Genomic DNA, 27,609 nt, shown 5'->3' on the forward strand with positions numbered 1-27,609 from the left:
TCTAAGCGGCCCCCGGGCCGTGTCCGCGCACCGGGGCCACCGGAGCTGTGCTCCTGTATCCCGGGCTCTTCCCACCTTGGCGGGCACCGGAGCCTAGGCTCGGTCCCTGCCGCGCCGCTAGGGGGCGCCGTGCATCGTGAGGTGTGCCTTACTAGCGCGGCTCGCCCGGTGGCTGCCGGGAGGTGTAGTCACGTGGGGGCGCCACCCCGGATCCCTATGGTAACGGCGGCCGTGCGGGAAGTGGCGGGGTCGGGGCGCCGGGCGGGCGGTGAGTACGGGAGGGGAGGGCAGGGCCGGTGTGTGCCAGCCCTCCGGGGAGCGGGGCTCTTCCCCACCCCTGCGGTGTGCGTGCTCCCCAGCCTGTCCACAGCGTCCCCACCGGCCTCTGGGCCTTCTGTCGCCGCCGCTGCCTCCCCAGTCCCGCCTCGGTGTGGCCCCGCCATGCCCAGGCCCCGGGGAGGTACCTTGCCTAGCCCCAGCCCTTCCGCGGGGATTCGCCGTGGCCTTACCCTGTGTTCCCTCGAGGTGCCCCGGGCTGGGCCCTGGAGGCTGCCCAGGGATACTCTGCAGCGCGATGGGCCGGGGACCGGCGGCCTGGCCAGCGCTCTTGGGGTGGAGCAGAGCGTCTTGGTATCGCCTTTGGCCTCAAAAGACTCACCTGAAGAAATAAGAAACTGAGCGTGTTCCCCGGGTGAGCACAGGGAGGAGGAAGACCTGAGTCCCCTATGAACTACGGCCCTAGAGAACCTCTCCCTTGGAACAGCAGTGAGGATGGAGCCGAGTTGGACTGGACCTGAGTGGGTGCTGGGGCAGCCTGTCTGCCAGTCCTTCCACCAGGGCCCTGGCTTGGCTGCTTACGTGTTGTAGATAGGAGCTGATGGCTCCAAAAGGGGAATGGCAAAGCTGCTAGGGGAGTTGAGACAGGCCTGGAGTGTTTCCTGAGTGCCTCCAGGGTCTGATCTGGGAATGAGTAGTGCAGGAGTGGAGTCCTGCGGTGCTGTGCCAGCCTCCTGTCTCCCTGCTGGGCCAGGCTGTGGGTATCTTGTAGGACACAGAGTTCAGGCCCGCAGCTCCACATCAAAACCCTCCCTAAATGACTCCCTGAAACGTGACTCCTCACTGAGCAGGCATGTGATGTCTGGGGGCTTCTGGGCAATTGGGGGAACTAACAGAAATTGCTGGCCTGATTACAGTTTTATCTCATAATTTTTCCTTGACTCTTCGTGGTTGTACCCAACAGATAGTGGTGCTTATTTGTCCTTGTGTTGCTCTCTTGCTACAGTCCTTAAGCTTGTATTAGGCAAACTTTGTGGATGACACATCATCCCCTCCCTCTCTAGTCATGCCCGGGGCCCTTTTCAGCATAGCAGGCATCACATTGCAAGGAGGACACTAACAGAGCCAAATGCCGCTGTCTCCAGATAATGATGCCTGCATGGAGATGTGTCACCAACACAGGTTGAGGGCTTTGGCTGCCATATGGGCTTGGCTGGGTGCCATTCCTTGGCATTTCCCAAGTTCTTCCCGTGCAGCAAGTCTGGGAGTATTTGGCAGCTTCCTCCCAACTTGAATCTGTTTCTGCTCCACTCCTGAACTCCAAGAGACTGCTCTATGGGGTGAGGTGGTTGCAGTGCCTTTGGAAGAATCTTTCCCACCCCAGCCAAGAAATGGAAGGGTCCTCATTATGTACTAAAGGGCAGACATGGGAGGTTTTTCTTCCAGTTTCAGATATGTTTCAGAAAAAAACTATCCAGAAAAGAGGATGTACTGTGTGTTTTCTGTGTTTTGAAATAAGTGGATAGTTCTTGTTTCCTTGCTATGTATTGACAGTTCATGTTCCACTTGTCTCGAGCCTTCCACCTTTATTTTATTTTCCTGCCAAAGGCTGAGGGTGTGCTCAGACTGCCTAAAACCACAGGGCTCTGTGCTGCCCTCCTGTCAGCTCCTGTGCTGGTGGCCAGCTGCTCCCCGGGGCACGTTGCATAATTCTCCTGCTGGGAAACTCAGCTGAGGAAGTAGGAATGTGCTTTAGGCCACCAGTGGCTTAATCCAACACCCTGCTGCCCACAAGGTCTCCCTCTCTCTCCTCCCTCCCGAGCCTGCACTGGAGCTGCTCCCCTGTACTTGCAGGGCAGTCTCCACTTAGTTCAAGCATTGTTTTGGGCAGCTATGCACTTCTCATGCCTTTTCTGTTCAGTGTGGAGCAGAGCTCAAGCACTGCAGCTTGTTGAACTGAAATGACTGGCCCTGCACCAGTGCAAATGCCAGGCACAAACATAATCCCATGGTGCACGTGGAATTTGCTGACGCATCCCCATGGTGGGTGGTTTCTCAGTGGTATCTTTTTTGTGGCCTGAGTAGCCAAGTAAAAACTTGGTGCCTTGATTAGGAGAGAAATCATTCATCATCCTGTGCTCTGTTGTACTCCAAATGTGGTTCTGCAGGACAATACTGGAGATGGGAGAGAGCAGCAATATTTGGCTGCGTGGCCAAGCACCACACCAGGCTGTTGGCCTGTGGGTTGCCAGAGTTCCTGTGGTAGCTGTGCTGTCTCTGAGCTCTTTTGTCCTTGTGGGCTTCTGGCCAGCAGGACCCTCTGCTCTTCAGCTTGAACTTGTGGGTGGCCTCAGGTGCTGCTTTGTGTGTGACTGCACTCGAGGCCACTTGTTTCCAGGAGCTGACGTGGGTGAGGAGTGTTTCCGTGCTGTTGAAACTCAGGGTCTGTACCTGGGTACCAGGTGTAAGAGTGGCTTTAGGCACTCCAGGTCAGTTGGGTTCATGTTACTGTAGTTGATCTTGTTGGAAGTTCTGCATTTTTCTGAAGGGTACAAACCCTTATTTTAAGATGGATATTGTTTTTAAACCCTGTTTATTTTGCATTGTTGTTAACTCGGTTGTTCAAGCTTGAATCAAAAGCCCCAGAGCTGCAAAGTGAGGGACTTGGTGTGAACTCTGGTCTTCTTTCAAGAAAGATGTTACCCTCTGTAATGGCAAAGAACAGAAATTTCACCTTGCAATGGCACAGAAAGTAATAGCAAATCACAGTCTGCCAACCCCCGCTTGTGACTTCGGGTTGCATGAAGCTGACAGCACATTATCAGGTCAGCCTGCAGCTCATGCATTTGCAAGCTCTTGTTATTTTAAGCGTGTCACCGCAGCTGTGTTTAAAATAACCTCCCCAGCTCCGCTCACGTGACAGAGGTATGATGTGCACACCCGGCTCTTGCGGCCTCGTCCTTCCCCGCTAGCAGTGGCTCTGCGAGGAGCAGCCGCGCTGCCCTTAGAGGAGCCTGCCCTGAGGGAGGCTGAGGCTGTGAGCAGTGACCTTCCGCTGCCGCCGGCGGGGGGTGCGCACAGGCTGCGGGAGCCGGCCCCTGCGCGCCTCTGACGGGCTATTCGTGAAGGCAGTGGCAGTGCTCCAGCTGACGGCCCAAAGCCTGTGAGCAGTAATTAAAGGTGCTAGAGAAATAATTGTGAGTGCAGCTGTATGGTCACACCAGCGGTGACAGCTTTGGCCTCTATCTTGTGTGTCAATAAGTTCAAGCCAAAATCCATTAATTACTAGTAATGACGTTTGAGTTTGACTTTCAGCCCAGCCAGCCTGCCCTGGGCTTTTCCCAGCTCATGTTTCTACAATGAAATTTCCAAGTGTAATTTTATTGCTGTTGTGAGCAGCAGAAAGGACTCCTGTGCTTTTGCCACAGGGTTGGGTTGGCAGAACTAGGGATTGCATCAAGCTGTGACCTCCCTCCACCCCAAAACTGATTGAGTTACACGTAAAAGGGGAACTTCCCTCACTGGTAAACAGCCAGGATTTACTGTGGTTCATGCCCAGAGCCATGAGGACATGGCAACTGCTGTTCTGTTGTGTCCACAGCCTAGGCTGTGAAAGTGCCTTCGTCTTTGCTGGTTCTCCTGAATGTTCAGCAGCTGCTTTGCTGAATTGTCCTCGCAGCGAGAACAGGACCCAGGTTGCAGGCAGACATGAGAGGTGGCTGTGGTGGCACACTGGAGGTGGGACAGGAGTGTGGACAAGGGGAAGGACAGGCAGCATGAAGTGGTGTTGCCAGTCTGGATGCATTGTGGCCTGCCCAGTGCAGGGTCAGGTTCTTCCTTTCATCTTTCCTGCCCCCAGCTTTGAGCTTCTGCATCCCCACAGGGGAACAGTGGTGGTTACTAGCCCTTGGCCAGCAGTTGCCTGGAAGCTGCACAAAAGGCCTTGCCACTTCCTTCTACAGCTGCTCCTTCCAGGGCACCCCTGTCCTGTACCAGACAGCACTCCAGAGAAGGGCTCAGCGTGTTCTCCCTGCAGGCCTGTTGGCAGTAGCCCCCTGCTTGTGCTGGTTACATCTCTGCTGCTGTTGTCACTTCAGGGCAGGGTCACTCAGGGCTGCTGCTGACATACTCACACCTATGTCTAAGCTGGCTGTAAGATTCATGTCCCTTGTAACAGCTTCATTAGGCCAAATCACTTATTTTTATAGCAGGATGATCCACTGATAGCTGTAAAGCTGGGTGGTGGAGGCACAGGTGGCTTTCACTGCAGCCTGATTCTGCAAGGTCATTCACAGCCGGGTGAGAGCACAGGCGGTGACCAAGCTGGCAGCGTGTGCGGTGATGCTGCAGTGACAGTCCCCTTTGAGGCAGGGACACGGGGGACACTTTCATTCCCCTCCTGGTTTTGTTTCCCTTTTTCACACCTACGTTCGCTGGTGTGCTGGGGGTGCGTTGTGTTCCGAACTCGCCCGGGGACCTGGGTGCTTCCCGGGGGGCCTGGTGGTGGAAGCCATTCACTTGTTTACTGAGGGAAACTTGAGCCGGGCGGGTGGCGGCATCTGAGCCGCAGCTTCTTTGCTCTCTGCTAATCGCTGTGAATGTCAGAATGGGTTTGCTGCTGGGCGCAGATAGGGTAGCGCGGTACAGCTCGGTTGTGTAAGGCGTGTGGGATTCCCTGCCCCGCGGCTCTGAGTCCCGCTTGGCTGCAGCTCGCAGAGGGATGCAGCAGCTCCTTCCTCATCAGGAGCGCTCAGTGTGAATGTCTCAGCACTAATGAACAGTACAGCCATGAGTACGGAGCGGACCTCACCCCTTTCATGCTTTCTTGCAGAGCTTGGCAGGGCAGCGGTGCTCCCTGGGGACATACAGCTCCTCTGGGATCCTGTGTGAGACATTCCCACCTTGTACAGCCTCTCTTTGGGATACTGCTTGTGCTAGATCCTGGGGTGTAATTCACAGCTTGAGAAGGTCTGGAGGGTGTAGGTCAGTCTGACCCAACCCTTTGGTGGGTGTGAGCAGGTGTCGTGGTGCTACAGAGCAATCCTAGGGTCTCTCAGCTATGCTGCAGTATATATTGCTGCTGCGCAAGGTGGTTTTTCAGGTGAGAAAGGCGCATGTGTGTGTATTGCAAGAAAACTGAGAGGTGATGGCTGATGCTGTCCTTACCCTCCCTTTTATGCTTTTTGTTTTGCTCTTAAATATACAAGTTTATGAGAGCTGGAAGGTGGAAGAGCAAGCCAGGCAGCCTACAAAATTCCTATCACGGCTGTATCCAGGGGCCCTCCAGGCATGTGTTAAAGCAAGACAAATACTTGGCACATGGTTTCTTTTCTCTTTCCATTCCCCTCAGGCAAGAAGATCTTGCAGGTACAGTGCAACAGTTCATTTTAGGAAGATTCAGGACACCTATCTGCAGCTCAGTGGTCCACCAGTTGCTCCTTGAAAGCGTCTTTTCTGCAGGACTGCAATGGGGAGGAATATGTGTGTGTGGTACTGCCAATCTCTGCTGCAACTGCAGCTGCTGATATTAGAACAGCCCTGTGTTTGCTCCTTGCTGCTTTCTCAGTCCTGAGCTTTTTAGGATGCTCTCAGTCCTTGCAGAGCTTTTCTGTGAGGTTATGAAAGTGAGAAAAGCGTTTCTTTTAAAAGCAAGGGCTGAGGTTCTCACCTAGTTGTGTGACCTTGGGAGCTGAAGCTTTAAGAAGTGGGGGAAAAGAAAAAGAAGTGGATGTTTGGGGTTGGGAGGACTGGTGGTGGAGCACATGGTGTGGTTTGGAGACACAGATCTGTGGGAGTGGGTCCAGACAGCCACGCCAGGTCCCAGGCAGGTGGCCTCCCTCTCCTTGCAGCCAGCTGCTGTGCTGGGGCTGCTGCATGTGGCCCTGGCTGGCAACCACGCACCCCTGCACATTTGCAGGGCACAAACTTTCCTTGTGCACAGCACTTTTCCCAGGCCCTTCTCTAGGTTGTTCTTTGTGTCCTCTGGTTTCTTGTGAGATGCCAGCTCTTCCTTTGTCTTGGTCCCAGGAGACTCTCAGGGAGCTCAGCAGATGGAGTTGTGGTTTTTCATCCTGCAGGGAGAGCAGCTCGCCCTGCTCCCCGCCTGGGCACTGGGCCAGGTGCTTTGCCCTGCCTGGGTAAGAGTGCCTTTCATGCTGTTTTGTTTCAGGCCAGCAAGGATGCTGCTGTAGATGACTGACTCAATTGTGCCTATGTGCTGTGGCTCTATATGGCCTCTGCAGGATCCGAACACACTAGTCCAGGCCCCAAGCAGGAGAAGAGTGTCTGGGTTGAGTCTGGCAGCCTTCCAGCAGGGAGAGATGAACCGCACCTCACTTGGCAGCAGGCAAAACCCATCTGGAATTTGGAGAGGACACATGTGAGTGCTTTCCACAGCCTGCTGCCCTCAGGGATCCCTCTGCAGCAATCCTGCTTCTTTTGCTCACCATCACTATGCCACACATGCCCCAGTGAAGATACCCTCCTGAGCCTGTCCTCAGCACAACCCTGCCTGGACCCAGGCAGGAACGCTCTGTTCTACCGAAATTCTTGCCTCAGACCCAAGCCCTATGGACTTCCTTTCCAAAGCCCTCCGGACACTGGCTCTACCACAGGAAGGGTGATGTCTTCCTTGCTGACAGAACCCTGCCTGCAACCTGTTCTGGCAGAGGAGTGCTCTGAGACTGGGGTCAAAGGCACTGTTCTGAGCTCAGGTCAGCGGTCTTCCAGCTTCTGTAGACCAGTGCTCAATAACAACTCCTTCCTATGGCCAAGCAGTGCTAAAGTGCCTTTTCCTCAGTCACAGGAAATCAAGAAGGTGAAAAACATCCACAGCATCCCCACCACCTCATGGTCCCTCTCTAGGCATGGAGACAGCTCCCCCAGTAACCTGGTCAACAGAGCAGTTAAAAGCAGCAACCATGCATTGGAGCAAGCTGCAGTCCCCTCTGTGACTGTTGTGCCTAGCAGTGCAACCCTCAGGAAGGACCAGTGTTTGCGGGAAGATGCTGAGAGGAGAACGCAGAGCTTAAAAGAAAAGGAGCCAGAGATCCACATCAGTGAAGCTGTGCAGCAGCTGGCCATACAGACTGCCACACACAATGGCTTTTCACACAGGGCCCAAAGCTCTGCCCTTATGAACACGGGCAGCTTGTCCAACTGGAACAGCAGGTGCAGGCAGAACATCATAGCACAGCTCACCCCAAAAGAAGCCATCGCTCCTCACAACTTGGAGCCGGGTAGCCATTGCCTTGACAGTAACTTGAGCCTTGCAGGCACCGATGCTGCCGCTGGCTGCACTAAGCATACCGGTGTCCATCCCTTGGCTTTGCACGCTGCCTCTCCCGAGCGCGGTGCTGACCGCCAGTGTGTGAGCACACCGAGCTCATGCCCCGTGGACAGGGCAGTGAGAGCAGAGCCTACACATGTTGCGGCTGTCGCTGAAGTGGCAACTCGGATGTCCACAATCCAACTGGAGAAAGAGGAGATATGGGCCCATGCTGTGCTCCCAGGAAAGCTCAAGTGAGTAGAGCCGGGTGGCAGTATGGCCTGGGCTGGCTGTTAACATCTGTGTGTGCTGGGAGAAGATGCACTGTGGCCCCTATGGGGGTGGCCATAAGGATAACCATGGGCTGCATTCATGAGCAAAACCCAGCTGCAGCAGATAGGCAGAGAAAATTGGGGCTGTTCAGCCTGGAGAAGAGAAGGCTGTGTGGAGACTTCATAGCAGCCTTCCAGTATCTGAAGGGGGCCTACAGGGATGCTGGGGAGGGACTCTTCATTAGGGACTGTAGTGATAGGACAAGGGGTAACACGTTAAAACTTAAAACAGGGGAAGTTTAGATTGGATATAAGGAAGAAGTTCTTTAGCATAAGGGTGGTGAGGCACTGGAATGGCTTGTCCAGGGAAGTTGTGAATGCTCCATCCCTGGCAGTGTTCAAGGCCAGGTTGGACAGAATCTTGGGTGACATGGTTTAGTGTGAGGCAGGGGGGTTGGAACTAGATGATCTTGTGGTCCTTTCTAGCCCTAACTATTCAATGATTCTGTGATGCAGGGGGAGCTTTCCTCCTACCCCAGCTTGATGCAGGTGGCTCTAAGCCCCTCCACCTTCTCCTTCAGCCATAGTATAGAATTGCTGTGTGGCATTTCTAGCTCACTCCTGACACAGTCACAGGGTCCTACCTGCTGTGGCAAGCTCTCATGTATGTTGGGTGAAACCTGCTGTTGAGCCAGGTCCAGCAAGGCTTTCCTGGGCAGAGACATGGGTACCTAAAGGTATGTGAAACTGATGCAGGACAGGGAGGCAGCAAGGACACAGAGCTTGTGCACTCCTGCTGGGAGATGGTGTCCTTGTGCCTCTTTCTGGCTCCTCTGGGACCTCTCCATATAGCTAGCCTGGGATTAGTGCTTGTACATCAGCACCAGGGAGGGCAGTGATATCATTGCCCTGTCCACGTTATCTCGTGCTGCTTGGTGGGCTTCTGGGTCTTTTGGCCCTTGAAAACATGTGCCACTACTTTTGATGTGATGTTCTTTGTCCCAGAGTCCCTGCTGAGCAGTCACAACTGGAGCTGAGCCATCCCCAGGATGAAGCAGAGGAAGAACTTCCTGATGGCCTGGATGAGAGCAGCAGTCAGGAGGAGGGCAAGGACAGTAAGTGCTGGTTCCCTAGGGAGGCTGTGCTCTGTGCCTTAAGGTAGGGAGTGTGGGGGCTCTCTGGGAGCTGGGGTTGAGCACAGCCCTCTTCTGTCTTACATTCATGTTGTCATTTCAGGATGACCTAGAGATTGTGCTGAACCCAAAAGCAATGTAGCAGCAAGGAGGAACTGTACGCGTTCCTCTGGGGAGCAAGCTAGGGTTCACCACTGTCCTGCTCCAAAACTTAGACATCTCCTCTCTGTGCAGAGCTGTCAGCTCCACTCCCTGCCCTGCCTTTTACGCCACCAATTAGAAGGCAAAACCCAGGATCCAAGGATTCAGGACAGCTGGGAAGGGTCTGTCCCCTGGAGCATTTGTTTTATCTTTTCCCCTCATGACTATGCATTCACTCCCTGTGGAGATAAAACTTGACTCTCTCCCTGTCTGCAGGTGACTCAGATGCTTCCTCTGTCACTAGCGTGTCATCCAGTGGATCCATGGCTCTTGTATCCAGGTTAGTAGCAGACCTTTGTCCAGATTTGTCCGTCTTTGCCCTCCTTGGTGACAGAGGAGGGCTGTAGCATGTAGGGGAATGGAGTGGAGGTAGTAACAGGCTTCCCTGCCAAAATGAGCTCCTGCCTTTTGTCTGTTGTGGGCAGACCCAATTTTGTGCCAAGGAATGTTAATATAATTTATTGCCAATTGATGAACTTGAGTTACTGATTCTGGTATTGAAACAGATGTAAATGTACAAAGATTTAGGGAAAACACTTCTTTCCACTCCTGCCCCCATCCTGGTCTCTAACCCCTTCACTGCAGGCCACACTCAGTCCCTTCAGTGAGGCAAGGTGTGGCCTGGGAGATTGGGGTCAATATGTTGTGATTCTTTTTCTTTTGGTGCTCTTAGTTCCTTAGTGGATTAATCTGGTGTAGCTTCTTCCACTGGCTGCAGTGGCATATATTTAAATATATGTACATTATAAGTGCTACTTTTAGCATCATCCCAACCTGAATAGATACGTTATAAATTCTGCCCTTCCTCTCTGGTGCTAGGGATTGCTGTGGTAAGAAGGGGGACGTACAGTCGGTAAAACTTTGGCCCTCTTTTTCTTGGTTTTGGTGTGTTGCAGGGGTTAAAAAAGCTGAATCATATATATATATGCATTATAACCTCCACCCCTTGTTCCTGTGGACTAGGTTATAGGGTTTGTCATATAACAAACTCCACCCCATTGCCCTAGCAAAACACAAAACCCACAGGGGTTACAACACTTGGCATGTGCATTCATTGCGATCTCGCCCCCATGTCCTCGCTGCAGACTGGGTTACTGACCTTAACACCAATTACTTGCACCACATGGCAATGATGCAAATCCTTCTACCAGGATCAAGGCTCTTTCTGACTTCCCTCTTCTTCCCTGTGCTCATTTTCACCTTTAGCCAAACATCTACTGCTTTATTTCTCCTAGGAAGTGCATCGAGTGCCTGGCTGAGCCTGCTGAGGCTCATGAGAAAGTGCTCAAACCAGCTCTTGTCTCCAGTTTATTTCCTAATGTGCCTCCAACTCTCTACTTCAGTACTCGGGATGAGGCAGGTGAGCTGGGGTCTGTTACTGTATAGGGTGAGAGCAGCCAGCCTGTTACTAGCAAGCAGCGGTGCCAGCACACAGCATCCCTTACTCTGATGAGACCCAGCACCACTGTCAGATCCAAAGGGCTGGAGTAAAACAGTAGCTGCTCCTGCAACCTGGAGCATGAGTCAGGCTTCCACCAAATGTTCCAGCATGCTGGATCTCCCCCAGCCATGGAGTCCTCTGCTCCATGCTAGTTTTGCAAAGGGGCTTGTGCATCTTCCCTTGCAGACCTTGTGCCTGTGCAGTGAACTTAGGGAAGGTGTTGTGTTCATTTTCCTTCTGTCCTTATCTTTTTGCCTTCCTAGTGGAAAAGCTGCCTTGGGAACAGAGGAAGCTGCTGCGATGGAAAATGTGCACAGTCACACCAAATATAGTGAAGCAAACCATTAGCAGATCCCACTTCAGAGTCAGCAAAAGTAAGCTGTGGGAGGCTGGAAGTATCTGGCACATCCTGTCCTCCCCTGCCTCTAGCCTGTGCGCATGAGAAGGCAATCTGCCTGTGGTGAGCAGAGCTTGGCATTGCAGGATGCTGGGTTCCTGTTTCTGCCTGTCTGACCTGCGATATCTGAGCTCTGTGGGTCCTGATCTCCCTCTTGGCTTTTCCTTGGCATGGGCAACAATGACTTACCCGTGAATTGTCAGGAGCTGAGGCAGTGTGTGGGGCAGCAGAGCTGTGCTGTGGCTTGTTAGAGCTATGCCTCTAGATGGTGCTGCCACTCTAGGGAGCCTGGCACTCACGTGATGCCAACCCCAGCACCGAAGCATCCTGTCTCCATGTGTTAAGGAAAAAACCATCCTCTCTGACCATAGCCAGACTGTTCTCAGGCTTGGGATCTTGATACTGAAGAGATGTATAGGAGAGGGCTGGGGAAGCACTGAGCATTTGCAGCTATGATCCATGCCCTGGAGTGTGATCTTGCAAGAGTACTTATGGGGCTACTGTGTGTACTGGGAAACCCCTGCACAGACTATTCTGGGGCTATTAATGGGACACAGAGGGCAGATCCCACTCATAGCTCTTGATTTGGCAGCTTTGGAGTATCTAGTATGAGTGCTTTGTGCTATTCTGTGCAGCATCCCTGGTATACTTCTGCTAGCTCCAGGAGGTGGGGTGCTGGTGGGCTAGAAGGGATTGTGGGTGGCAGGGTACTTAGTCATGGTTTATCTGGTTTTTCTGCAGAAAGCAATGACTGGCTGGGTTACTGGGGCCATCACATGAAATCCCCCAGCTTCAGAACCATCAAGGAACACCAGAAGGTAGGTGATGTTTTGGGCTACCTTCCTTCAAGTGCATGGTGAATGTGTTGGGATCATTTTGGGTGCTCCTGTTTTCAAGCCCAGATGTTTGCTGTGTAGGCTGTTCCCACAGGGTCCCTTCCAAATCGTGGCAGCTGACATTCCTGTGCTGGGAGATGAGCTCAAAAGACAGGGGCAGCTGGGTGAGCATCCGTGCTGTAAGGGTGGCTTTTGTACAGACTGACCCTGTAGCCAAGGCATGTTTGCTTGTGAGCTTGTCTAAATTCAGATACTGTTGCTCAAAGCAGTCCTTTCTTTGGCAGAACTGAGCAGTAGGGCCAGTGCCCCCTATGCCAGTATAGCCAGAGGGGCTTGCAGAGAGGGCCATATCACAAAGGGGTGACCCATAGCTTGGGGAACACACAAGGGACAAGAGGTTTGATATCCATCACACATACCTGTTTGTTTTCTGATGCTCTGAACTGCTCAGCCTTGAGGCAGCATCAATGTTTGGAAGTTAGCAGCCTCCAGCCCTGTGTCTATCTGTCCCCAGAGCTTGTGTTACGTAGGCAGGACTCTGGCACACAGTTTAGAAACAAGTGGGAAGGTACCGGGGTGGAGAATACTGCCAGAGGAAACTCAAAGGCTGAGGCTTCGTGCCCTGCAGCTGCTTAGACAATCAGAAGAGACAAGGAACCTGCTGCTGGCTCTGTAGCTGGTGTGGGTCACCATGTGGAATTTTGTCCCTGCAGGGCCTCAGGAGCACATGGGTCCTATCTTGGTGCAATCCTAGGAGGGAAGCAAAGGACATTACCCTTCACTGTGTTCAGAAAGGTTATATCCTCTAGGCAGGGAGCAGCAAGGGGTGGGCAGGAAGGTGGGATGCAGTGAGATCTCACAGCATCTGGTTTCTTTTCCAGTTAAATCACTTCCCTGGCTCATTTCAAATTGGAAGAAAGGACCGTCTGTGGCGCAACCTGTTGAAAATGCAGGCTCGCTGTGGGAAGAAGGAGTTTAACTTTTTCCCCCAGTCCTTCATCCTGCCTCAGGACATCAAATTACTCAAGAAAGCGTGGGAGGAAGGAGCTAGCCGCCAGAAATGGATTGTGAAACCAGTAAGTGCAAAGCAGAGCTCAATCCTCTGTCCCAGTGTAGCTGCAGGGAGATCTAATCCCTTCTTATTTGTGTTTCGCAGCCAGCATCAGCAAGAGGCATCGGTATTCAAGTCATCCATAAATGGAGCCAGCTCCCCAAAAGGAGACCACTGCTGGTACAGAGGTGAGTGAGGGAAAGCAAGGTTAACACACAGCCTGGGACCTCCTGCTGTTCAGTCTCTCTGGCTGGGTTTGGGCCACTACCACTATGTGGCAGAGCAGAAGCACTTGATTTGCATCTGGAAGCTTCCCATCTACCTGGGTGTGAGGCTGCAGCTGGGCTTACCAGAGAGCTGCTGTCTCTGAAGATTTTTGAGGTCTTGCTTACAAACTTGGCTCCAGAGGCTTTCTGGAGCTTTTGTCTGGCAGTTGATCAGCTTCAGCTCTGCTGTGATCCTGCTCACGCTGCTTTGTAATCTGGGGTTTGGCATCTTTGGAGGCAAACAGACCTTATCCAGTGCCCACAAGCAAGTGGAAAGAGAAGTCCCAGGGAAGAGGTGGCAATTGTCAAAGATCTCTTCCTATCCAAGTTAGAACGCGTAAGAGCCTCTGTATGTGTGGATGTCGGCCAGAGGATTTTCTAGAAATAACAGGATTTCTGGAATCTCCTCCCTCTTCTGCAGAAAAATGGAGTAGCTTAGCTTGATTTGAGGCTGCTTTCTGGGAAGGATCTTACGAGGGCAAGAAAACTGCCCAGTGTTTGGCAGACAGGGAACTGCTGTGTTGGCTTGTCTGTTCTTTCTGATTGCTTCTGTGCAAAGTGATGAGCTTTCCTATGGAAAATCTTGAACTTGTGGGCTGAAGAATCAAATTATTTGGATAAAAATTTCCGACTGTTTCTGCTTGTTGAACCAAACCATCTGTGGCCCACTGCATCTAAGACTGCATGTCTTAAATGTTCCTGAATACTGTGATCAGTCTGGTGGGTGTGGAAAAGTTACTGTGCTTTCGAGCCAGGAAAATATCTTCAAAATGGAACTGAGCAGAAGGGAATACTGCATGGGGGAGCTTTTTTTTTTCTCTCTCATTTTCACTGTGATGCATTTAGAATGCTGTGCAAAAGGGCTTTTGTATTAATCCCTATTTTTCCAAGCCTTCTGAAATGGGGCTTGGAGATATTCCTGCACCTGAATGTATACAACGCCATGGGACCTGATGAAATCCATCCACGGGTCCTGAAGGAGCTGGTGAATGAAGTTGCAAAGCCACTGGCCATCATATTTGAAAAATCATGGCAGTCAGGTGAAGTTCCTGATGACTGGAAAAAGGGAAATATAACCCCCATTTTCAAGAAGAAAAAAATAGATGACCCAGGGAACTACTGACCAGTCTCACCTCTGTGCCTGGCAAAATCTGGGAGCAGATTCTTCTGGAAGGCATGCTAGGGCACATGAAAAACAACAAGGTGCTTGGTGACAGCCAGCATGGCTTCACTAAGGGGAAATCCTGCCTGACCAATTTGGTGGCCTTCTATGATGGGGCTACGGAAATGACGGACAGGGGTGGAGCAGCTGACGTCATCTACCTGGACTTGTGCAAAGCGTTTGACACTGTCCCACATGACATCCTTGTCTCTAAATTGGAGAGACATCAATTTGATAGATGGACCACTCGGTGGATAAAGAACTGGCTGGATGGTCGCACTCAAAGAGTTGTGGTCAACGGTTCAATGTCTGGCTGGAGACCAGTAACAAGTGGTGTCCCTCAGGGATCGGTGTTGGGACTGGTCTTTTTTAATATCTTTGTTGCTGACATGGACAATGGAATTGAGTGTGCCCTCAGCAAGTTTTCTGATGACACCAAGCTGTGTGGTTCTGTTGATACGCTAGAGGGAAGGAATGCCATCCAGAGGGACCTTGACACACTTGTGAGGTGGGCTGATGCCAACCTCATGAAGTTTAACCATGCCAAGTGCAAGGTCCTACACCTGGGTCAGAGCAATCCCAGGCACAGCTACAGGTTGGGTAAAAAGGAAATTCATGGTAGTCCTGCGGAGAAGGACTTGGGGGTGTTAGTTAATGAGAAAATGAACATGAGCCAGCAGTGTGCACTCACAGCCCAGAAAGCCAACCGTATCCTGGGCTGCATCAAAAGGAGCGTGACCAGCAGGTCGAAGGAGGTGATCCTGCCCCTCTACTCTGCTCTCATGAGACCTCACTTGGAGTATTGTGTGCAGTTCTGGTGTCCCCAACATAAAAAGGACATGGAACTGTTGGAACAAGTCCAGAGGAGGGCCACGAGGATGATCAGGGGACTGGAGCACCTCCCATATGAAGACAGGCTGAGAAAGTTGGGGCTGTTCAGCCTGGAGAAGAGAAGGCTGCGTGGAGACCTCATAGCAGCCTTCCAGTATCTGAAGGGGCCTACAGGGATGCTGGGGAGGGACTCTTCATTAGGGACTGTAGTGATAGGACAAGGGGTAACGGGTTGAAACTTAAACAGCAGAGGTTTAGACTGGATATAAGGAAGAAATTCTTTACTGTGAGGGTGGTGAGGTACTGGAAGGGGTTGCCCAGGGAGGCAGTGAATGCTCCATCCCTGGCAGTGTTCAAGACCAGGTTGGATGAAGCATTGGGTGATATGGTTTAGTGTGAGGTGTCCCTGCCCATGGCAGGGGGGTTGGAACTAGATGATCTTGAGGTCCTTTCCAATCCGAACTATTCTATGATTCTATAGAACTCATAACCCTCCCCTGGTGCTTGCTTCCCTCTGCAGATACCTTCACAAACCCTACCTCATTGGTGGAAAGAAGTTTGACCTGAGGATCTACGTTTACGTCACTTGCTATGATCCCCTCAGAGTCTACCTGTTCAAGGATGGATTGGTTCGCTTTGCTAGCTGCAAGTAGGTTGTGTGGGAGAGCAGTGCTGGGGGGCTGCCTCAGTGCTGAGGCATGTGTGGCTGTGGTACCCACCTCAGCTGGGGCAGGAAGGAGTCATCCCATACAGGGTGATGCTTAAAGCTGTAGCTTGCTTGGTTAAGAACCAGTCTGCAAATACATGGGGTCACTGCAGGTGAGTGTTAAAAAGGAATGTGAGAGGATGCTTCATTTATCCATCTTTCCCAAGGCAAAATCAGCTGAGTGTAAAGCAGTTCTTGCAATATGCTGTCTGTGCTTCATGCTCCATAAGAGCTGGTGTACCAGAAACTGAGATGTTTCTTCTAGTTTTAACTATATTGCCTCAGGCTGCTGCAGTTCTGTCATTGCTTTTGCTCATTGAGGTTCTGGTCTTTTTTAAAGATGTGCTGTGAGGGTGGATTACATCCCACTGTCCCAAGGCAGCCTGCTCTGTCTCATGTGTTGTCCCATCAGCCCTGGGCCCAGGGGATAGATTGCTCCAGGCAGCCTGGGAAAGGGAGGCAGCAGAGATGGTGGGTGGCCAAGGGTGGTCTGAGATGAGAAGTTTCTGCCTGCCCCACGGGCCTGAAGGCAGCCAGTTCAAGCTCAGACTACTTGTGCTTCTGTTGCTTCCTTCAGGTATTCCTCCTCGATTAAGAGCCTCAGCAACAAGTTTGTGCACTTGACCAACTACAGTGTGAACAAGAAGAACACGCAGTACAAGTCCAACTCGGATGAGACTGCTTGTCAGGGACACAAGTGGTAGGTGCTGCTTTTAGGGCACAGGGTAGCAATTCCTATTCCCTGTTAAGTAAGCCTTTTTTCAGTATTCTTACCTGAAAAATGAAGGTACTTCTTGCATTGTGTGCTCCTGCTTGGGGAAACTGGAGGAGCAGTGATTTTAGCATGGGTTAGTGTCAGTGAAATCTGAATGTTCTCCCTGGCTTGTGATTTATCCTGTCTGCTGCTGTTTGGGCGGTGGTGGTCGTTCATCCTGCCTGTTTCTGTGCTGTTCCCTGCTTCCAACACTGCTCTCATCTGTGCTCATTCATCCACTTGCCATACTGCAAGGGTGATCTGATATGGTTAAAGCAGAATCTGATCTTTTGCTGTTAGAATTTAAATGGGTAATTGTGATGCTTAAACTGACTAGAAGGCAGCTTCTGCCCATCTCATTCTTGACTTCCTTGGGGAGGCAGAGAAAAGGACCATCCTGGTGCGAAACTGAATTTATGTGCTACTCAGAGGGAATAGGAGCAGCAGTGCTGTTTCTAGGCATCTGGGAGAAGGGCTGCAGTCTGGCAGCAGTTTCTGTTCCTTGCTGTCCCATGGGTGCACTGATCCAAGGCCCCAGGCACTTGTCTCTGATTCCACAGTGGTGTTTGAAATCTTTTAAAAATAGTGCAGGATAGAGTTCTTGATTCATGGGCCTGGGCAGGGCTACTTCAGTTCAGAGGGAACTGCAGAAGTTCAGTTGTTATGGTAGGATTGCTTTCTCAGGCCTGGACCTGCTGTTCAGTGATCTGTTCATCCACTGAGACTTTGAGAAGAGGCTGCTGTTCCCCAGCAGTTGAAATCCCGTGGGGGTGGGATTGTGTGGGGTTTTGGTACTGCCATACAAATCAAAGCTGGCTGTTCCCACATTAAAGATGAGAGTAGCTGTAATATACTCCATCTCATATGCAGGAAGCATGACCTTTGGATTCCTGGCCATTAGCCACATGGTCTTACTTGAGCAACATCTGAGCATCCTTGGCTCAGTGTCAGGGTAGTTTGCAGAGCTTGGTGTGGTGTGGGAAACTTCTATAAAAGCAGAGATGCTCCTCCCTACCATCTTGTTTTCAACACATTCTGAAATGTTTCTCCACCCCCAAAGCCTAGTGAAATGGCTTTAGCTAAAACAGAGGAGTCCTGCTGGATTCCTGCTTAGCTGCTTTGCAGTGCTGTGGGGGAAGGCCTGCAGGAAGGGAAGGCTTCCTGAGGACAAGAAGGTGGGGTAAAGAAAAGATCTGGTCCTGACTTACCTTGCTCATGTGCTAACTTGGGACCTATTACTCCAATGCTGGGCCAAGTCTGTGACACATTTATGTTCCTGGTAGCTTGGGCCTGCAAGACCAGGAATGAAGCTGGGCAGGGCATTAACAAGGAGCTAAGGGGTTTAAGGATGGCAGAAGGACGGCTGTGCCAGGGAAGAGTTTTGTCAAGATTCTCCTCTGCTGCTTTCACTCCCCTAGCAGGGCTGGGAAGCAATGGGCTACAGAGCTGCTTTCTTTACTTTTTCTCTCTCAGGGCACTCAAGGCTCTCTGGAGTTACCTGAACCAAAAGGGAGTTAATAGCGAGGCCATCTGGGAGAAGATTAAGGACATCGTTATCAAAACCATCATTGCGTGAGTCTTGGCACTCCTTGCTCTGTGCCTTGCTGTGTTGTGCACCCTGATCCCTCTGGCTCTCCAGTCCCCTTTCAGCCCAGTCCTTTTAATCTAAATGCTACTACTGCTGTTGGCTTCAGTATTTCTCTCTGAATCTTTCCTTTCATTCTGTTACTTGCACTCATGCTGCAGTAACTGCACTGGGTAAATAGACCTTACATTTCTTGGGTCTCAGGGGGGAGGCCAGAAGGGTGGGGTGTACCCAACATTGCCCAGCTTGCCACCCACTCCCCTGCTTGGCCAGGGTGCCTGAGAAGAAAGGTCCTCTGATGCAGAACGGATTTTGTGTTGAGAAGCAGATCCTGCCTGGACAGAGCAGGGCTGCGCAGGATGCAACGCAGCAGCAGCTCGCAGGCCTTCATTGGTCTCTCAGCCCACCCGCTCCTGCAGCATGTGTCTGCATAAGTTCTTGGAACTGGCAGTGTATGCTGTGAACAGGCAGAGCTCTGCTGTCTGACTGTTGGAAATAAGAATTTTTTCCTTGGCTTGCAGATCTGAGCCCTATGTGAACAGCCTGGTGAAGATGTATGTGTGTCACCCATATTGTTGCCATGAGCTGTTTGGGTTTGATATCATGCTGGATGAAAACCTCAAGCCCTGGATCTTAGAGGTCAACATTTCCCCAAGGTAAAACAGATTCTGAGCCATAGCAGAGTGAATAATGTCCTTTCTTTTACCACACAGTGAATTTGACTCTTGGTGTCTCCTGCACACTATGCTAAAACACTGTGGCCTTTGAAGTCTCCCTCTCCAAATTGCAGGAATCAAAAGTCCTCCCTGTCTGTGAGAGCAGCATCCATCTGCAGCTCAGAATGCTTCGCTGGGCATGCTCCAGCTAGAGCTAGGGAAGAGTACATTAAAAAAGGAAGACCAAGGAGGGATGTGTAATGTAGGGAACAGGTGATGGCAGAGATTTCTTCTTTGCGTGGGTAGAAGTGATCAGCAGCTCCACTGCCTTGTGCACTGCTTCTTGCTTGCTGACTGTACCCGGCTGCGTGGTGACAGCTGCACAGGCAGGACTGGGAGCTGCACTGTACCCGAGCATGGCCTCTCCTGCCTGCGAGATGGATGAGCATGAACTGGACACAGAGTCATGATCCCACACAGGGCTTTAGGGATGTATTTACTTGTTTCCAGCCGATCTGGGAAGAGGTGGGGAAATTAATTATTTTCGGTGGGGAGCCTCTATTCAAAGAGCTGTTGTTAGGACTTTTCTATCAGTGTCTCATGTCTGTCTGTGATGAGGCAAAGGACAGAGTGGGTTTTGTACCCCGGTTGGTATTAAACCAGGTGTGATCTTGGGGCTGTGGGGCTTGGTACCTCCATTCTAGCACTGTGATACTTCTTCCCCGCAGCCTTCACACCAACTCGCCACTGGATGTGAGTGTCAAGGGCCAGATGATCCGGGACCTCCTCAATCTTGCTGGCTTTGTTCTTCCCAGCGCAGACAGCGTAGCCCCAAGGCCACAGACAAGAAGTGGTTCTACCTCCAGGTCAGCCCCCTTCTCTGTCAGTGGCAGGTTTTTTTCTTGGAGGATTTAATGTAGGGGCTGCTTGTAGCCCAGCAAATGCTTATTTTTATGCTATTGAGAGCCTATGCTTGCTGGTCCTTCAAATATGTGCCTGAGGGGCTTGCATGATTGCCTGAGTGTTTGGTTCCTGTGGTCTCCTGAAGGCAGAAGGATTTATGCCCTCTCTGCAGGTCCATAGTTGGAAGCAAAGCCAGTGTAATTTGTGCTTGCTCTGTAGTTAGTCGAGTTGTGCTTTCTTCTCCTTACTCCTGCTGTAACTAGTGTGATGCTGAGCTGCACTGCTTCAGCTTTTGCTTGGAGGGTTGGTTGGCTGTGTTGAGGCTGGATCTGCTTACCCTCTGCCCCAGGGCTGATGCTAGAGGAGCACCTGTTACTTTGCAGAGGCTGAAGTGATCTGTTCCTTAGGCAGGACTGCAGGTGTTAGAGGCTGTAGACCTGTGGGTAAGAGTGTGCATTATCTTACCTGGTAGCTAACATGACTGTTTCTTGCATAAGGCTAATTCCCAGGCATGTGTCCACCCAGGCCCATGCTCCTTCTGTGTTTCACCACAGCTTGGGCTTACACTGGTTTCAAACCTGACAGTGAGGGGGAAACCAATCCTGTTCCCTCCAGCAGAGTGGCTACTGGCCATAAGTAACTGGAGGAGCAGCCTGCTGGCATGCGCACCAGCACACGGTGCTGTATGGGTGTGCTGAAAGGTGGGACTCTTGCCCTCTGCCTGCGTGGTGCCTTCAGCAAAGCGTAAGGCTTGGAGCACGGCCTGTTCCAGGTGGGAATCTCTCGCCAGTTTATATGTGGTGCTTTGATCGCACGCTGCTTCCCAGCTTGCAGGGGAAGTGCTGAAGGAAAGGTGTTTGCAGAGGGACCTGCAGGGATTAAGCAGTTCCCTAACATAGTTCAGATGATGCATTACCAGAGTTCCTACATCCAAGAACAAGTTTGCTTAACCACATCTTCTGCCCTGGGAAGGATATTAACGTTTTTTTTTATTTCATATAGGCATCGTTCCAGCAGACCTATATATTCCCCAAGCACCACAGAGCACAGCCTCAAGGCTTTGCTCTCCTCATTTGGATCTGCACACAACTAATTATTTTTGCAGCAGCAGCATAAATTAGCCATGTTGATACAGGGTTAAAAGGTGTTGGACAAGTATCTGCCAGACTTTAATATCCCCAAGTGGTTCAGTTGGGTGCTTAGAATAGTTTAGATGATTGCTGGCCAGATCGTACAAAAGGCCAGGATTTCCCATGGCATGTGGAGCTGGAGCTGAATTTGGGTCTTGAGAGTTCTTGAATGTTGCAGGAGGAAGTTTTGGATCTATGAGTTCTCTCTTGCCTTGTGCAATACCAAGTGCTCATACATGTGGTTATAGTTAGGAAACTGCATTCCAAGCAGGATGTAAACATGAGGTCCCATGAGATCCCACCGTGACCCAGTTCACAAGTGCTGTGAATTGGGTCACAGTGTGTCTTTCGCCTTCTTGCACCATGTGTGGGTGTGACGAGATGCTTGACCTTTGAACAGGGGAATGTTGGAATGCCTTAGTGGGGAACTGGCAGGGCCCTCCCAGTTCCCCTGTCCACATCATTCCTGGGTCCTGTGTTGATGCACAAGGTTGTGGGTGTATCGCTAATCTCGGAACTAGTGAAATCCTTAGAGAAAGGATCCTCCATGGCATCTTCCTGAGGGTGTCACTGCTCTCACAGAAGTTGCTGGGAACAGCTCTCCCATGGCAGGATTTTGTCTTCTACACTTAAATGCTCTGCTGCCTCTTTTGTGTCCTCAGTATGGGCAGTGCTTTGAAGGAGAAGCCCAAGCCAATGTCTGAGCATTTCATAGCTGAGAAGATGAAGAAGGTCTATTACTTGATGCAGAAGATACCTGACCAGGTATAACAGTCTCCTCTAATACTTGTGCCATCTTGCCAAGCCACCATCCCAACCAGCCATGGTCCCTCTCCAGATTGTGCCCCTCTGTGAGGATAGCAACACTATGGGGAGTGCTTGGACTCCAGTGGGCTACAAGATAGCTGGTCAGAAATAAATTGGGTTTGCTTAAGCCACTGTTGCACTGGCTCATCTTTACATTAAAATAGGCATGTGCTGAGAAGCACATTACCCACCAGTCCCCAAACTAGGTCTGAGCATTGGCCTGTTCCTGTGTCTCTGTGCAGCTCTTGTAGCCTTTGCCTGCTGACCCCATTCAGGTTATCAAGGACACTTGCTTTGTGTGCCACCCAGCAGTATCTGTAAGAAAGGCTGAGCTGCAGAACTGGGGATCTCCTCAGCTCCATCAGCATTGCTGTCACCACTGAGCCTAGATTTTTTCCATATTCTGTGTGTCCCAAAGATCTCAGACAGATGGAGACCTCTGCCTGAGGGGCTCTGAGTAGTGAGGAGGGGAGAAGGGTAGCCAACAAAACGTAGTTTGCTTCTCCCTGACCCTGGATTGCTCTTGTCTTCAGGATTTTTATTCTTCTGTCTTGGACATCCTGACCCCAGATGATGTTCGCATCTTGGTGGAAACAGAGGATGAGTATTCCCGGCGTGGGCAGTTCGAGCGGGTGTTCCCCACCCACATCTCCATGCGGTACCTGCACTTCTTCGAGCAGCCTCGCTACTTCAACATCCTGGTGACCCAGTGGGAGCTCAAATACTACTTGAATAAACACAAAGGTAACTGCATCTGAGAGCCTGGCACAGGCACTTGAGTCAGGCAGGCTGCCTGCTGGCAGTTGTGGGAGACTTGTGAGCTACACATGTTGAGGGGGAGCTGCCTGCTTGCATGCTAGCCATAGGAAATGTGTTACCCTCCCAGACTGCTTCAGCTATCACAAAAAGCATATTCTGAGTTGATCAGAGGTGTTGAATGCTCTGGTAAGGTAAATGCAAGACTTCTAGGTGCCCTGAAGCTGAAGCAGAATGGGATTCTGCGTTCAACCTGGCTAGCTCTGGCCTATTATTCTCTTCATCTGCCTTTTTCTGAGGGACAAACAGCTGGAGTCATTGGGCTTTGCTCATTACAGGTGATCTGTGAAGGAAAACTTTGGCCTATTCCCTGGTCTTCTGCTGCTTTCTAATTGATGAAAAACTGTCAGTGTGAACACAGAGGAATTTTTCCTAAACACTAGAAATCTAGCTGTCATTTCCACCTTTCCAGGACACAACTCTGTATTTTAATAAAACCCTATTCTTTAATGAAGCATAGCTGGGCTGGACCAGTACCTTCTCACCCAGGGCTGTCTCTGTCAGGGCAGCAGTAGGGGCTCATGGCTCTCCATTCAGCATTTGATCTAGCTAGAGAGGCTTCTGCAGGAGCTGGCAGAGAAGAAAAAATATGCTTTTATTATTTTTCACTGGTGTTAAAGCAAATATCAAAGGGGTCAGTAACAGTCTTTCACAGGGAGATAGTAACCTCATAGTCCTCTCCAGCTGTGCTGTCAGCATGTGTCATCCTTTGCCTCGCTAATACCTTTGCTGGATGCCCTCTGTCAGCTGCAGGAAAGATCCTGTCGTCGTCTGCACTGAAGTGCTGCCCTGAACCTTGCCATTCAGGCCAGAATCCTGGATCAATGCTCCATCTTCCCCAGAGCAGCCCAGGGAGCAGATGTGCTCTATCCCCTCGTTCTTCATGTTTGAGCAAAACCCAGCCTCCCACTTGCCCCTTCCCATTCATGTATGTTCCATGTAGCCCTCCTCTCTCGCTGGCCCAGGCTGGCGCAGAGAGCCCAGAGCACAGCTGCTGGGCTGCCCTACTCCCCACAGACCCAAACACATGGGATTTTCTTCCAAGGTTCTGGGGCTTGCTGAAAGGTCACTGAAGAGAAGAGTCTGGACGGCAAGGATTCCTCCTATATCCAGGGCTAGTCTCATATAGCAAATCACAGTAATCTCAGCTGGACAACATCAAGTTCCTGGTCATTGCTCTGCTTGGTTCTTAAATCTCAAGGCCCCTTAGCTTGTGTTATGGCTCTAAAGCTCTTAAAAAATCAAACAGGAAGGGAACAGTCCTGGGTTTCACAGTATTTCTGGGTTAGCAGAGAGTAGGGAGCTTGGTTGAGGTAGCGACAGCTATCAGAAGGCCTTTGAGGAAGTGGAGCCTGTTCAATGCAGTTGGACACATGGCTCTGCTTGCTCTCAAGCAGCATGTTTTGTGTGCAGCTGGAGGAACGATCCTTTCCAGTCATGTCTGTGCTGAGCTCTGTCTGTGCTAGCCTTGCCCTCTATCAGGGATGGAGATCATGTCAAGCTCCAGATGGATCCATGCAAGGAGGAGACAATGTGCTGGGGTGCTGCAGAGTGCTGTGCAAGGAGAAGGTTGCCTGAGCTCCTCTCCTCTGGGAAAGGAGCTGGTGACAGCAAAGCTGTTCCACATTTGCACTGTAGGAACTTTCACGGGTGCAGCCCAAATCAGATGCTACCATTGGCAGGCACTGGGCTCAGGGGGACAGCCCAGTCTGGTCTCATTTGGCAAATCCTGTGTTGCCCCAGTTTCCTTGCTTGGCTGAGCCTGCTGCACAGTGCGTGTGGTTCCCTGGGAGGGAGGCAGCACTGTGGCAGCACACATGCTGCTGCTCGCTTGTACAAAGGGTGAACGCCCTTGATTTACCCCGTGTTTGCTGGGCTCAGGCACGTGGTCAAGTAGTTGTGGCATAACATGTACAGCTTGGGCAGTTCACTCCATGCAGCATATTTGTGTTCCCCAAGCAGGGAAGGTTTAACTCTCTGTGAACCTGGTCATTCATTCTCACTTTTCTGTCACTCCCCAGGTCTGGAGCTACTGAAGAACTGGTGTGTCAAAGGGTACCACACTGGGGCAGGGAAGGATTTAGCCCAGATGGTGAGTATGGCCATGGATGAGCTAGGGAGAGGTGGTGGTTTGCCTGGGTAGAGTTGGGCAGAGCACCTGCTTGTTCTACCTCCTGCCCTACCTGTTTGCCCTCTTAAGGCCTCCAGGAGTCTGGAAACTCACATGTTTCGCTATCTCCCACCAAAGTGGAGTCCACCAAGTGTATCAGATCTCAAAGTATTTTGCATCTGAATATCCTTGGGTGTGCTAGGCACAGCCCTACATATTTGGCACCTGACCTGCCCTTTATTCCCCTCCGTGAGGGAGCCATCTCTGTCTGTCACTCCTGTGCCTTACAGCAGGCTGATCCAGTGAAAGAAACCCACTCTTTTGACCTCAAGATGCTCTGCTCTCACTTACAGCAGAGGGATTCATCAAGCAGAGAGCAAAGACTGCTCTGTTTGCTATTCTGGGAACAGTGTGGTGGCAGTGACGATGCACAGCAGAGTGAGGCTGAAGCGCACTAGGGCAGAGCACAGCAGACTGCCACAACTGAAATGGCCATTTGATTGTCTTTCTCTCCTCCTGCAGTGGTCACTGCCAAAGTCTTTCTTCCTCCAGAAGAGCAATGTTCAATCAAATGGTTTCAGCAAACTGGAACTGGGCAATCTGGGGTGAGTTTGCAGTGGCTGTGACGTGCATGATGTTCAGTGTGGTTTTAGGATTGGTGTCGTGAGAGAGACGTGGCAGCAGGGAAAGCAGCATTGTTTAAGGGGAGAGGAGCAGGTTGGCTTACAGGCTCTGCAGCCAGTCTCTGCTCCCTGGGGAGCCAACTGGTGGGGCTGGAATGATGCCTGTGTGACTGGGCATGTCTCTTCGGCACTGTATACCCAGCTCATGTGGGAGTGAGGCCCAGAACAGCCGGGAGTGGGTGATGTTTGGGATTGTTGTGGCCAGGACATGCTGAAAAGATGTTCCCAGAGAGACCTGCCCAAATTTTCTGTGGCCTCTGATGTGGCCAGCAGTGAGCAGAGGCTCTATACTGCAGCATGGGGCTTCTGGGTCTGACATGCTCTGCCAGCTTCCCCGGGCAAAGCTGGGCTGCAAAATTGGTGCTGCTGGCCCTGAGAGCTTCCTGCAGAGAGGTGAAGGACTGGGGTTCCTTTGGGTGAGCCAAAGTGGAGGGCAGGCACACACCCCCGGTCTCTGGTATTAAGTAAGGGGAATGGCATTCTTGCTGCTGTGCTCAGGCCAGGATGGAGTTGGGTTTTTGTGCAGGCAGGAAGATCAAGCTATGACCCTAAAGTCCCATCAGTGCCTGGGGTGTCCATTGGGCTGAGTAGTGCTGCCTGTGATAGGAGATGGAGTAGGTGAGCCTGGCAGCCCTGTCTCTGAGTCTGTGTATAATGACACTGTAGATGAATGTTCCACCATGGCCCTTTTGATCCTTTCTCACTGTCCCTAAGCAACACGGGGTCTCTTTTCTCCTGCAGCACGCTCCTGTCTTCAGCTGGTGAGGGCCTCAAGAGATGCCTGGAGCCCAGCTCTGCTCAGAAATTACCTCTCAACAAGTGCAGTGGTGGAGCCGACCAGAAACCTGCTGGCTGCCTTTCTGACACCACCTTGGTGATATGACCAGGCAGTTGCAGTCCCTCCCTGGGGACACCTCAACCTACCTCAAAGGAAGAGACAGAAGCTGGCTTCAGAGAGCAAGGAGCCACCTGCACTGCACACTTACTTGTGGGGCTGTTTTTAGAGAGGGATGTTCTACTGAGTAAAGAAGAGACCAGTGTGACTTCCATCTTTAAAACAAATAGCAAAGCTGGGCAGTTAAGCTTTGTCTGGCCTTTTTCCTAGGCTGCTCTTAAAGCCTGACATGGTGGTTTCTTTGCTGCATGGTAGCTGGCTGAGCTTGGAATCAGCCTGGCCTTCTCATTCCTGACCAGCATGGGCTGAGCCCTTGTTTGCCTGTGTCTCCATGAGCTCTGGGGAGCTGAGCTTGCACCTGCCCTGCTGCAGCTTGTCCCCTGGAGAAGTCCTCAGCCACTCCCTACTCTGTTCCTCTGGAAGGAGCAGGGTCTTTAAACCAACCCATTTAATCTTTTCTCAGCACCTACGCCAGCATCCTCCCTGCTGCTCCCTGCCAAGCCCTGGGGCCTGGGTGAAGCTTGGGTCATGCACATCAGAGAAACCATGGGTACCAGCTGTGGGGTTTGTTGTGGGGACAGTAGGGCTGCTAGCTCTCCCAGGTTGTCCGCAGCATCGGTGTGGGGACTGCAGGCTGGTGCTCTTCTTTTGGGCTCTATTTTCCCTTTGTTTCTTATGTATTTTTATTAAAGTTTAACACTCAGCTGCTCTCCTGTCCTCCATCTGCCCCCATCGGGGCCTCCCTGACCCTTTTGGATCTGTAGAGCAGCTCGGCTCTCCCCACTCTTCAGCAGGCTCTGGTACAGGCACCACCCCACCATTCTGTGACCTTCTCTGAGCTTGGGGTCATTCTTGCTGCCCTATGGCAGGTAAGTGTGCTCCCTGCATGGGGGAGCAGCTCCCAGCATGTCTGGGGTCTGTCTTATGTCCTGAGCCTCTCCTGCAGATCACTGGCCAGTGGTGACAGAGCAGCCGAGCCTTGCAGCAGAAGGAAGCGTTGGGTTCCCCTGAGCTGTCCATTGCTGTTTTCAGATGCTACCTCACTGCCTGACGGGGGGATGCTGGGCACTTCGGGGGGATTACTCGGGGCTGGGGTCGGTGCTGAGCTCTCTGTGGAGGCCCTGGGGCCTGCAGGAAGCCCTTCCCTCCCCTCTCCCCGCAGCCCTCTGCTGCCCGGAGCTGGGCTCTGTTTCTCCCGTCTCCTTGGTGACAATCTCTTCGCTCGCCGGCTTCTCTCCAGCGCCTGAAAATAGCCTCCGAAAGTGGAGATGCCTGCTCCCTTCCCCGCTGCCAGCACCCCGCGGTGCCCAGGCAGGAGCCAGGCTCGGCGCAGCTGTAAGAGTCTGGCCCCATCCAGCCCCCTCCCCGCACCGCTGCGGGACAAGGGCCACCGGGGTCAGGGCAAGCACTGTGTCCTCCTGTAACCCCAGC

At 51.7% G+C, this 27,609-nt stretch overlaps 1 protein-coding gene across 3 annotated transcripts; it reads left to right on the plus strand.

The window, feature by feature from the left end:
• Positions 1-189: 189 nt before the first annotated feature.
• Positions 190-26,881, plus strand: TTLL4 (tubulin tyrosine ligase like 4). Of its 3 annotated transcripts, none has more exons than XM_034062649.1 (19): positions 190-219; positions 6,446-7,797; positions 8,821-8,930; positions 9,366-9,429; positions 10,385-10,509; positions 10,854-10,964; positions 11,729-11,805; positions 12,705-12,899; positions 12,980-13,062; positions 15,654-15,782; positions 16,417-16,539; positions 18,067-18,165; positions 18,700-18,834; positions 19,563-19,700; positions 21,530-21,632; positions 22,208-22,418; positions 24,512-24,582; positions 25,123-25,205; positions 26,025-26,881. In XM_034062649.1, the coding sequence occupies exons 2-19, from the start codon at positions 6,506-6,508 to the stop codon at positions 26,164-26,166; spliced, it is 3,291 nt and encodes a 1,096-aa protein (XP_033918540.1). In that variant the 5' UTR covers positions 190-219; positions 6,446-6,505; the 3' UTR covers positions 26,167-26,881. The 3 variants fall into 3 exon arrangements, with proteins under 3 accessions (XP_033918540.1, XP_005153899.2, XP_033918541.1); XM_005153842.3 differs by having other exon boundaries at positions 208-268; XM_034062650.1 differs by lacking the exon at positions 25,123-25,205 and having other exon boundaries at positions 208-268.
• Positions 26,882-27,609: the final 728 nt, after the last annotated feature.

This window comes from Melopsittacus undulatus, chromosome 4 (assembly GCF_012275295.1).
Source record: "Melopsittacus undulatus isolate bMelUnd1 chromosome 4, bMelUnd1.mat.Z, whole genome shotgun sequence".
Lineage (NCBI taxonomy): Eukaryota > Metazoa > Chordata > Aves > Psittaciformes > Psittaculidae > Melopsittacus > Melopsittacus undulatus.

Bases quoted from the DNA above. Each gene is read 5' to 3' on its own strand.
- TTLL4 (XM_034062649.1), top strand. From the start codon at position 6,506: ATGGCCTCTGCAGGATCCGAACACACTAGTCCAGGCCCCAAGCAGGAG. The intron at 10,965-11,728 runs GTAAGCTGTGGG...GTTTTTCTGCAG, and splicing joins CCACTTCAGAGTCAGCAAAA to AAAGCAATGACTGGCTGGGT. The intron at 13,063-15,653 runs GTGAGTGAGGGA...TTCCCTCTGCAG, and splicing joins AGACCACTGCTGGTACAGAG to ATACCTTCACAAACCCTACC.